This window comes from Acanthopagrus latus, chromosome 22 (genome assembly GCF_904848185.1).
Source record: "Acanthopagrus latus isolate v.2019 chromosome 22, fAcaLat1.1, whole genome shotgun sequence".
In the NCBI taxonomy this organism is placed as follows: Eukaryota; Metazoa; Chordata; class Actinopteri; order Spariformes; family Sparidae; genus Acanthopagrus; species Acanthopagrus latus.
In genome coordinates, this window is record NC_051060.1 from 10,952,617 (window position 1) to 10,965,062 (window position 12,446).

General features: G+C 40.9%; 1 protein-coding gene across 4 annotated transcripts in view; it reads right to left on the bottom strand.

The window, feature by feature from the left end:
• Positions 1-12,446, bottom strand: part of lama2 (laminin, alpha 2) — a 193,327-nt gene that overhangs the window by 91,304 nt on the left and 89,577 nt on the right. For all 4 annotated transcript variants that reach the window (XM_037086256.1, XM_037086255.1, XM_037086254.1 and 1 more), the window contains exons 19-20: positions 11,306-11,433; positions 7,348-7,434 (exon numbers count right to left, since the gene is read on the bottom strand). In XM_037086256.1, coding sequence (XP_036942151.1) covers positions 7,348-7,434; positions 11,306-11,433 — 215 coding nt within the window. The remainder of the gene's footprint in view (positions 1-7,347; positions 7,435-11,305; positions 11,434-12,446) is intronic.

A 12,446-nucleotide genomic window follows, 5' to 3' on the forward strand; every position in this document is an offset into this window, starting at 1 on the left:
TTCATATAACTGTTACATAACAAGTACTTTTTAAAACTCAAAGAAGAAATATCTAAATTCTACTCCTGATTCTAACAATGACACACAATCTAGGTTATAATATACATGTATATGTATATGTACTCACAGAACGAAAGTTACATAAAATTATCAATGTTTTCTTTCCTAGCGCAGACTTTGGTAAAAGCATGAGGAAGGCAAACAAAGCACCCCTATTTCTCAAGTGTTGTCTTTACGAACCAACACAGGACGCACGCTTAAGCAATGTTGTGGTGTTTGGTAATAAGGGTGAGTCATGTAGAACTGTGTGAAAATGAATCATATTACCGTAACGTTACTATAATGGCACCTAGTAGAGTATGCCCACTCAACAGCCCACTCATAGACACCAACCACTTCAATACGCCTGACTTTTGTCATCAAGATCTGTCTGTTATTCCCTGAGAAATTAACTAAAATGTCGAAAATGACCTTTATCACAATGTTAAAGACAGTAACAAAAACATTTCCTGGATCTGTACCAACAGCTACTGGGGTCTGTTCTGGGCCGAGACCCATCCTCCATCCAAGTTTGGTGGAAATCCGTTGAGTAGTTTTTGTGTAATCATTCTGACAAACCAAACAAACCAACCAACCAACAGACAGACACAGGTGGAAACATAACTGCCATGGCGGAGTTAATAAATCAACAGGCAAGCTATTCCTCCAAAAGTGCACGCAGGAGATTTAGGATTTAATATACGTTCCCTTATGTTGCCAATATAGTGAAAAGGTCATATAGACATGTTTATACATTCTATCGTTGAAAATGAGTGATGCATATCTCTGTGGTGTCCTTGGAAAGCAAATGTTTGGACTGAGCATAATTGGGATATGCTGTTGACCAAATAATAAAAAAAAAGGAAATTTCAAAAAAACTATTTTGAGCCTTTCATGATGTTCTTTGTGTTCAGTGATTAGAAAGAACTGAAAAAAACATCCTCTTGATTGATATTGTTCATGAAAAGTGAAAAATAAAAATGGTTGTAGGCGGCCTCGAGCGAGGACAAAAGACAGTCACATTCCGAGATTTTTCAATTTTTTTAATCAATTCATTTTTGGGGTTTTCAGCTGCTTTTGGTTTGATTATTAATAAAAGGGGGTCCAGATGCTGCAAATATGTATTAACCTGAGACTGCTGCACCGTGTCAAGAGCCACTGAAACCAAATAAAAACAGGTCGGAGCCGAAATAAAGCTCTACGGTCTGAAAGGGGAATGGGGATGAAAGAGGAGAGGAAGAGGGGTAGAGAAGAGGGGAGAAAGAGAGGGAAGAGGGAGGGGGGGGGTTCACATTGAAAAGAGAATTGAATTTAGAGGAGGAGGGAGACGAAAAGGACAGAGAGAGGGACACAGTCAAGAGCAGCCAGCCATTATTACCACTGACCCTCCTTGGTACTCAATAGAACTGGTTTATTAGCTTCCAAGTGTGTGCTTGTTGCCCAAGTGTGTGTGTGTGTGTGTGCGTGTGTGTGCGTGCGCGCACGTTTATGTATGAGTGTGTATTGCTACAAGTACATTCTTCTAGTCAAGTGGAGAATCGTACTGGCACCAATCTCACGTCTTGGTAGGAGAGCAGAGGAGGGAGAAATGTGTTTGTGTTTGTATTCAGCTTCATCTGCAAGATGAATTCTCACTTTGAGGCTTCTATTCTATTCTGTTTCATACCGTCAGCATTTTCTGTGTGCGCGCGTGTGTGTGTGGTGCTTTTGGTCTCAGGAGGAAGAGAAGGTATTTATAGTGGAGGGTCCAGAGTGTTTGAAGGAGATATATTGGGGAGAGTCAGACACCTGGTCATAGCCCTCAGAGTGAGCAGGAAGTGGACGTTGAGCACAACTGGTAGGGAGTTGCGGGGGGGAAAGAGAGGGGCTGGGATCCTTAAAGTTATGTTCTTTTATTTTTAGTGTTATAAATGGGGAGCCGGCGCCAGGGGAACGACAGGCTCCGCTCCTCCCTCGTACGTTTTTTTCCATAACTTTTAAAGCGCTGCTCTCCGCGTGGCGTTACTGTATACACGCCGCGTTAAAAGCAGAAATTGGGGCAGCTTTTTTTAGTAGGTGAAATGGGACTTTCATATGAATAAACATCTCGCAGTTATTTTGCGATTTGCTTTTAAAATTATGCGTATTACGGCGGGAGAAAAAGAAGATCAAATGAGGTGTGGTTTTTGTTTCAACACGACACTCGAGGCTGCCGAAGCACAAGGCTCCATCATCGTGTTGTTTGAAATCGCCTCAGTGTATTCTCAACACAAAGAACAATTGTGACTCTTTGTATTGAAGTTCTTAACATTCAAGATGAAATAGCTCACCTATGTTGGGCTGTCAGCATGAAAAACAAGGTGTAGCAGAGCTTTAATTTACTTGAAACCTATCTTACCATATAATGTACTATGAGGAATGAGCACATAATGCCTGTTTGAACAAACATTTCTGAGAATATGTTTCAACCTTCTATCACTGCACTATTTATTCATGGTTATTTAATGATTAAGAGCAAGGTGCAGGTGTCTTTTTGTGTCATACAGTTTATTATAAAAGAGGAACAGAGACAGACGGGAAAGTTGAGAAGTCAAAGACTGAGGAGGATGCAGAAGATAATCATTTATCGTTCTACGCCAAACACACAGCATTTACTATTCTATTCAAACTAGTGTTAAGACTGATCCAACTGCTATGATGATGAGTTCACAGACATGCATTTCAGCCAATGCTTTCCACCTGATACGTAATACTAAAGTAACCCTCACTACTGCTGCCATTTCCTCTGTCAATAGTTGATTCACGTTACACAAATAATCTAGTTAAATGAAAAGTTCACTCAAATATGTCACAATATAATCATGGTCAACCCATCCCCAAACAGATGTAACATTCATACACCCTGTGCAGCGTAGCCCATGTCTCTAGAGGCCGTCCCAAACTGATTTGCAGAGAAGTTCTTTCTGCCCTTTTACAAGCTCAAATTTTCATTGTAGTCGCTCAGCTCTTAGTGTTAACACGTACCCCATCTGAAGTGGGCTGCATTGCATTGAGCTTGTCTGCGCGTTGGAGGTGTAAATAATGCCTTTTCAAATCAATCTGGCATTATGCAGAACGAACTGTAGGAAGCCATTTTTTTTGTGGACTACGAAATCGTCTGCATTGGTTGAGCAGATAATGAGGAAAATCGCTCAGTGCTCATGTTGCTAGTTTCAGCTGACCCTTATTGTTGTCATTCTGGAGATCCAAAAAAATCATGCTGACCACTGTTCACCTGCCTTTAAAAGTATTCTCATTTCATGTGACCACTGTTTTTTTTTTCTCCTTTTGTCAATTTGAATGTTCTTGACATTAATAGAAAAACATTCGACAAAATCAACAATAAGCACAACCATCACCACTGCTTCCCATTCCCCTCCAGAGAGACAGATCTATTAAGCCCCTCACATCTGTCATGCTAACAGCAAGACGAGTCGCCAAAAATCCAAATGAATGTGTAAAATCTGAAAAAACCACAAAAGACCAACAGCATCTGGATTTGGTGACAAACCCCAGACAGCACTAAATGATAGCTTCCAACTCAAAGTGTTTCAGCCGACTTATTTGTCAGGCAGCTGCATTAAGCAGCTTTCAGCTATATTCTAAATGGCCGTATATGGACAGTAAATTGAAAAGCAGAATCACTTAGTGGCGAGTGGATAGTCTATTAGCATGGGAGGAACAGAGTAGCTTATTCTGTTAAAGCCCATAATACAGACAAATTGGCACATTATAATTAATTACCACTAACAACAACAAAAGCACTGCAGATAATGAAGTGTAATGGCAGGTAGTGCATAGCAGGTATCAATTAGACTAATAAAGCAAGAAACAACCAACTCCTGATTACCACTTTAATCCTGTCATTAGTAATATAAAATATAATTTCACATTATGTCCACTCCTGCACACTGAGTCAATGCTGTGACCAGCAGCCTCTCTTTCTCTCTCTCTTTCTTTCTTTCTTTCTTTCTTTCTTTCTTTCTTTCTGTTTACCAGCTGTCTTCTCTCACTGACTCGCAGCACCATATGGCATCAGAACAGCACACACACACACGGCCACAAGAAAGTAAACACACAGATTTATTCCCTCTCTATATATACATACTGACAAATACACATCTACAGGCACATACACACATGAACACATCCATACACATATGGCTCACAAGCTCCCAAAGAAGCAACACCGTCATTGCTGGCGCTTTACCCAATTTAGGTGAATTAAAACACACCTTTTCATAGACACATGCTGGTGGATGTATTTGGGAGTACTTCAGAATCTATCATTTTGGATGCCGTCATCATGTCTGGCAATAAACAACTTGTTTGCTGGTAAACTACCCCATAGGTGCAGTTATAGGTCATCTCCAGACCTAAAAAATAAATTATTCAATGTTTTCACTCCGTAGATCAATAACAGATGCACTTACAGAGCTTCTCTGAAAGAAAATTAAGGCTGTTATCTTTCAAAAGAGCCCAAAACCATGCCTGTACTCCGAATGATTAAACAACAGCTGTGAGTTTACTTTGGGCTATACCAGGTAAGGCACTTAAGGGCAACTCTACATACATTTCCAGGAATGGTAATATGCATAGCCCCTGAGAAATTAGCTGAATTAATAAATCAATTACCCAAATAAATGAATAAAAAGAGAGGTGGTGAGCTTTAATGGGTCGGGCCCCTTGGATAGCACCAGACCATATTAGTCGTCGTCTGGGTTGCAATGCAGAGCAGATGCCTCTCTGTGACAGACAAAGTTAAAAAATGGACCGACAATGAGTCAGTTTGCTTTCCGGCAGCAAATGAGGTTTATAAAAAGACTAAGAGGCAGACGGAGAGATTCTGCTGTGGACCGCATGGCGAGGCATGTCAGCAATGCATGGCAGTGAGCTGAGGCCCCGAGTCCACCAGCAGCCCTCTGTTAGCTGGCAACACACAGCAAAGGCCTGGATAACGGACACCATCAACTCATAATGATCAGTGTAGGTAGCAGGGTTTCGGTTATCTGCTATTTACCTTCATGATGGGACAAATCTTGTTTTCCCAAATTATTTAAATCTCCCTCGTCATGAAACCAGAAAAATAAACCAGTGAAAATAATTTCCTTTCTTCAAACCACATATGAGGCAAATCTACACGTGGAGCGATTACATACAAGGTTTGAAGACGTTTACCAGTGGGAGGATGGCTCAGAGTTTGTTTTTTCTCAAACCTTTGGGATCTAAAATGTATCTTCACTCTCACTTCCCCCACCTGTCTTGCAGCTGAGAGGGGCCAACCTCCACTCTACCAACTCTCTCTTCGCCCTTGCTGGCTGCTAACTGGAGGGGAAGATACTTTATTTCGTAAACATACAAAGAAGAGTTGGGAAAAGACCTAAGCATTGTTTGACCGGCAATATGGGCCAAATTTTGCCCATCACAGATCGGCATCGGTATTTACATACATGTCATCTGGTATGCACTGATATGGAACCTATTACAATGCAGAAAATTATGCTTGGGGTGATATGTTTCAGTCATTTTAGACAGTAAGGTTAGTTGTTACATATCTTTGTCTCATGTTTGATTAACACATTTGAGGGATGAATGCAAAAAAAAACCCTGTGAATACCCATTGATATACCCGTATCAGACATTTTTATTCCCTTATTACTGCATCAACGTTGGCCCCAAAAATCAGCGGCTGAGTGTAGTCAGAGGCAGAACTGAGCACAACCGCAGACACTGGCACACTTTTTTCCTACCGCTGATCACTAGTGCACGGCTGATGTGTTACAAAGTATGCTGGTTGGTTAAATAAGCACAGAAGGTCCTGCCGCCAACACGGAGGTGAAAATTCAAAGTTTAAATGGAGACAGATCGTTGATTATTAAGTTTCATTCCCAGGTCATCAAATACGGACGATCTGGCTGGGTAATGCATGGCATCAGCAGTTTCCATGCACTAGTTTTTGACCTCTTAAACACAGATTTAATTTGACTGGAATGTCTACATTTGTCTAGGACACTGAAAACAGAAACTTAAACAAACACACACACACACACACACACACACACACACACACACACACACACACACACACATGCACACACACACACACATGCACACACACTGATGCAGGCTGATGTTACAATTTAGAAAGACATAACGTAACAAGATCATGAAAGAATTTTCATGCGCTACCACAAACATGATTAACAGAAAACATGCACTGGTAGTAACGTACGATCTACAGAAATTCAATACCTCGGCAATAGAAAATTCAAGGCCAAACACAACATTGTTCTACATGACTGCAGAAACAAGATAACGCATTCCTCTTTCCACAAGAATGTTTTCATCTATACATACAGATGTATGAATCTAACAAGGTCACTTTGCAAGAAATTATTAATACAACTCATTCAGCGATTCCATCTGCAGTGTTCACAATCAAGAAAACAGTGTGAACACATTCAGTGTTCAGTTGACCCGCACTGCCATCCAACAATAATGAACACAAGGCTTCATCTGAACTCGCTGCAAAGTGGGACTTTTCATAGCAACCCCAATTTAACTTGACTGCTTCATTAATTACAACAATAATTATGTTTTTTTTTTTTTTTCCAAAATGGACAAATACTGTACACCGACTCATGATTTCAGCTGTGGGCAGTTTCAGGTTAGCACAAAAAAGTTCTAATGTACTGTATATCAGCGAGTCTGGGTGGTGAAAAGACTATATTATATATATATATATATATATATATATATATATATATACACACACACACACAGTACAGGCTGACGTTTTAACAGTACAGGCTGACGTTTTAACAAGAGCAGCGTCGAGACAGACTTCTCATTAGCCCTGGGTGGGTAAAGAAGCTCACAGCTAATGGAACAAGAATGTCACTCAACTAATAAATGTGCTGTGGACAGAAAGCGAGATGGACAACACGACATCGAGCGCTCAAAAAACGCTTAATGAGCAGCAGATTATGTTTACATATAGGGAATGGCCGACTACAGGCCTGCTTTATTTTCAAAATGGTCATTTTTTTGAATGACAACAACTAGATTGGCTTTAATTTTAAGACTGCAATTAGGTCGTGAAACATTCCCAGTGATTAATGTGCAAACGGTTACTTGGTGTGGTGTCAGAACAGAGTTTCTACATTTAGATAAGTAGTGATGGATTGAGTCATTTCCAGCTCCACACCTAATGGCAACATAATGGCATACATTTTAAGCATTGTGTTCATGTGAGTGTGTTTTTCTATTTGTTTGTGTGCTGTGTGTTACCTGTCACATCGCGGTCCTGTGTATCCAGGCTGACACTGATCGCACAGCAACTGCCCTTCTTCACCCAGGTGGCAGGTGGGACTGAAACTTTTGTAGTGTAGATGATGTTGTTGTTGTTGTTGTTGTTTTTGAAGTTGTTGATGAGTTCGGTAGCGTTGTCCAGGTGTGGGGAGCGGCAGGAGGAAGAGGAGGAAGAAGAGAGGACAGAGGCGAGTTAGGGCCATTGTTTGTCTGTGTCCTTACTTTCACTTTCTAATCATCGCATTCGCACTCTTCCAGAAACACACCCTTAATTTCCTCTCTCTCTCTCTCTCTCTCTCTCTCTCTCTCACACCCACACGTCTTTACTTCCACACACACTCCTGAATTTGAACAAATACTCTCCCTGCCTACGGACTGTAAACCCAAATGAACTGAGGGAGCGACAAACAGACAGACAGAGTAAAACGATATTCTCTTTTCCCTCGTTCTGTCACCCTCCCACTTCCATAAACTATAGATAGTTCTGCTGGCTCGGGTTCCAGGCCCCACACTGACTCACTGGCTGGCTGACCGACCGTCTCGCTAACTGCAAGCTGGCCCACAGACTCACAAGTGAGGTTGCTCAGCCAGTGCATGTAAACAACCAAAGTAACACTTTAAATGTATGGATATATTGGTATGGATATTGTATGGATATATAAGTTGGGGAAAAACAGGACACAATCATTTGCAAACACACTGTGTTTGTTTGCAAATGACAATGCTTTCAACAAGAGTGACCAAGCCGATGTAGTAATATTCTTCATACGAATCATGTGTTACACAGAGTGGTGAACCTCGCCCCATCGCTCCGAGCATGATATAAGCACCTGTCATTACGTGTGTCCACAACTTGAGGCTGAAATTTCATTCAATGTTCAATTAAAAGATTTGTTTGTTTCTTTTAACTGACAGCAATGCTACTTTTAAACCATCTCATCTTGATTTGTGGAAAAATGTATAGATCATTGGTTCTATGCCCTGACCTTTATTTATATGTTCATATTCTCCCAGGTAAACCCTCTTCCCAAGCAAATCAATAAAGGATCTCTGGCAGCGTTATCAGTTCAGGTTAGTTTATCCCTCAGGAGTATACCCTGTTCTTAAAAAAAAAAAACATATCATGTTTATTGTTTTCCCTTCAGATGCTTGGTGGACATGAGCGAGCTGATGACTACACCTGAAAACGCCTACCTGTCACCAATAACCCCATTTACCGGTTCCAGTATGGTGTTTTTTTGATCATTACACAACTTTCCCACTTTTTTTGTTGCCTCTTGCCCAACTTGTATGGAACGAGTCGTGTGCATCAAGTTGACAAAAAGCATATATTTACAAAGTTAAATGAAGCTGATGAGTAAAACATTTAATATTTTGACAAAAGGGAGTTTCACAACCTCCCAACTTTAATTGATAAAGGGTTAAAAAAAAATGCAGTGATACAAAAAACAAAATCAAAAAAGCGAGAGATTTACAGTGTGGTAAAAATGTGAAACTGTCACTATGTTACTGTGAAGAAAGGTAATTGAGCCAGAATTAATGTGTGTCTGGAATGATGGCAGAGGAGGGTGGAGGTGTACGGTAACACGGTTCATCATTAATGTTGTTACGACTGGCAACATAATCTGAACCTACAAGATACCTGTGTCTAAAGGTGTCTAAAGACTTCACTGAACACTGATACACAACCACAAACCACTGGGAAAGTGCCTCTGCCAAGGCAGCATGATCATCCAAATGAGTTCCTCTAATAATAGAAAGTGTAAATCTCCGAATCGACATCTGATCCAGATCTACAGCAAAATACAGAGGATAATGGACAATCGTGCAGATTGTTCGGAGGATGTCTAAATCCTGGGAATATTGGGGCTTTTATGATGATTAATTGTGCAAATTTCAAGTGACTCAGACTCAACAGCTGACTGTAGAAGTCATCTACATTTGGTTAAAACCGCACAGCGTACAAATAATTATGGTCACCTGCTAGAGAAAAATGTTTCTTTAGGTCATCCGAGTATGTTGTGTAGGGTAGAAGTTTTATAGTAACAGTGATGAAAGCAGTGTTTTTAAAATAAAAATCAAAGCAGAGGAAATTCTGTCTGGGGCTCTTAGGGGATAGATAATTGACGAAGCGACTTCAGCTACATTTCCCTGAAATCTGTTAAGTAGATTTGGATCTAACTGACAGGCAGATAAAAAGACTGAAAGCCTCCCTGGCAGTGAGGTAATTAAGCCTGGGTGTAAATAAAGAGGAGCAGCACTCGAGGACTAAACTGATTTCTACTGATTCGCTGTAAACCGCCATCCTGCTTTGCATGCTGAAACTAATATGGACATCACTTTATCAGATGTTCCTAAGAGCTGAGACGTCGCTGCTGACCGGAACAGGCTGACTGGCTGGCCGGCCTGCTGGCTGGCTGACTGGCTATTTGAGTGGTTGGCTTCGGTGAATCGAAGGGTCTAGATGGCTATTTTGAGGTGGCTGAAAGGCACGGCACCTTGGAGCTATTATTACTGCAGGGTTTAGGGGGAGGTAGAGAGGAGGAGAGGAGAGGTGAGAGACAGAGAGAGTTCTGTCTTTCTTTAGCTCGGAGAGTTTTGGGCATGACGTGTCGTGACTGCATGGAGATTCTCAGCTGCTGCTGCCCGTGTGTGTGTGTGTGTGTGTGTGTGTGTGTGTGTGTGTGTGTGTGTGTGCGTGCGTGCGTGCGTGCCAGTGGCATCTGTGCACCTAACACACAGCATCTCTGTCTGGTCATTTGGGGAAACTGCAGATCTATAATGGCAGATGTAGATATCTATACATCTCATCCTGTTCTCACCCTCTTTTCTGTCAAATCTGTTTTTTTATTACAGCCGTTTTGTGATCGTCGATTTGTGGTTTGGCAGTTAAGTTCACCACCAACCAGGTGAGCCAATACACCGAATCGCCGCGATGTTGCTGTAACAATTACAGTTATGCAGGGGGACCCCGCACCATAAAGCAGGTGGTCTTAATGTTGTGGCTTATTGGTGTGCATGAGGATTTGACTGTTGTTATTGTATGTGCTGTGTTGCTTTGCTGGCATCATTGATATCAACTCAACAGCAGTCTGCTAGTCTGGGTTTAACTAAGCTGCTGTATATAGCATGATTATAAAAGGACCATCAAGTTCTGTGCAAGCATGAATGATTTTTCAGTCTCTACATTTGTACAACTCTATCACTCTTTGTACTGTTACTCTTGTGAACTTTCTGTGTACGTTGACAGGAGTAGTTACATCCTATGGGGATTTAATGGTGGTACTTCACTAGAGTTCCCTCCTAGCGTGAGGAATAACAAAACTAATCTGACAGTATACTACAAATGGGCACACAACACTGAAGCTCTAGCAGCTGTTTCACTCCTATGAAACACAGTGTTTCATTACACTGCGTCATATGACTGATGACGTTTCAAGGCTTTAAATGTTGCCAGTGGCGAGTTCACTGATCATCTTCAGCACCGACAGAGCAGGACCGGATGTCAGGAGGGCCACCATAGAACAGGCAATGGAAAAGAACTGCTAAGAGTTTAGGATACTTAATGTAACTTGAACAACCATCATTTGAGACTGAGAAATTGGCACAGCATGAGCAGTACACCATACGAGACAATTTGCATGATTACGATTTTAAATAACTTAAAGGCTCGTGGGAGGCTGAGTTTGCCGCTGCATTAAGTTTTCTAGCCACATTTATGTTGATTTCTACCTGCGGTAATGACATTTCCATTCATTTCATTACACTTACACTCCAACCAACAGTGGTCCTTTAAAGAGAAAATATGGAGTGTGAGGGAATTACAGGAATTCAAAAAGACAAAAACTCACCATTGATTTATTGAAGTGTTTGACTAAATTGTGTCATCATTGTGAGCCTTTTTAGAAGTTGAAGAAGTAGAAGAAAAATAACCTACTTGTTGCTGGGAAGATTGAGTGGGCAGGTGCAGGGCTGACAGTCTGCAGGGGACCCACGGGTGGCATTTCCATAGTAACCAGGTAGGCAGCTGTCACAGTGGGAGCCTGTAGTGTGGTGGAAACAGTCCTGAAAGAGATACATGGGTTAAAGTTCATTAGTATAAACCAAAATATTAGGTAAACAAGTAGTTTAATAACCTTGATGTATACTGCAAGACAAATGAGAGCATCACGGCAGAACAGGATGCAGCACTGTAATAGCTGTGACTTTTTTATCATTTGAAGCCAAAATCCCAATTGAAAAACAAAATGTTTCAAAGAACTTCTCAAACAGTTTTTTAAGTTTTATCTGTTTCTGGCAGTGCACTGGCAGGTCAAGAAGCAGTGTTTCCCACACATGTATTTTACTTGGTGACCTATTTTTGCATTGTATACAGATTTTATGCAAAGGTTTTATCTGTCAAAGAGAGCAATGCCATCAAATAACTAATGGACAATCTGTCCTCAATCCTCCCCTACCGCCTACTGTCAATCACACTTGCTCTGCAGACAGAGAGAAGCGCTGTGAAATGCACTAATCATGATGCAACCTCTCCTGTAATAATAATAATAATAATAATAATAATAATAATAATAATAATAATAATAATAATAATAATAACAAAGTTACTGCTGAAGAAGAAAGCATAACATTGCCGGGAGAGGGAAAACAGAAAGGAGAGAAAAAGAGAAAGGCGAGGTGGTCAGCGAGTGTGCTCTTAAAGCAGTTCTGAAGAACGACTATAGAGCTATATAGACTGTAACTGTGAATCAACTCCAGTGTAGTGTTTAAAATGGTAAACCAAGACAGGCAGAGCTATAGCCAAGTTTATCACACGATGATAATTAACCTGAATAATGAGCCGCACAGCAAGTTATTTTGTATTGAATACCAAGGGTGATAAAGAAGAAAACCAAAGGGCTAACAATAGACCCGCTCTGTTTTGGTGTAATTAGTGTCACACTTGGCTTCTGGAGGTTAGATGTTAGAAAGGTAAAAACTAATAGGCTCAAAGGGTTACAGCAGTGAAACGAGAACAGTGGACAGTTGTTGATATGTTGTTGCTTTTAAATAAAGCTGTCAAATCAAATCACTGTCAA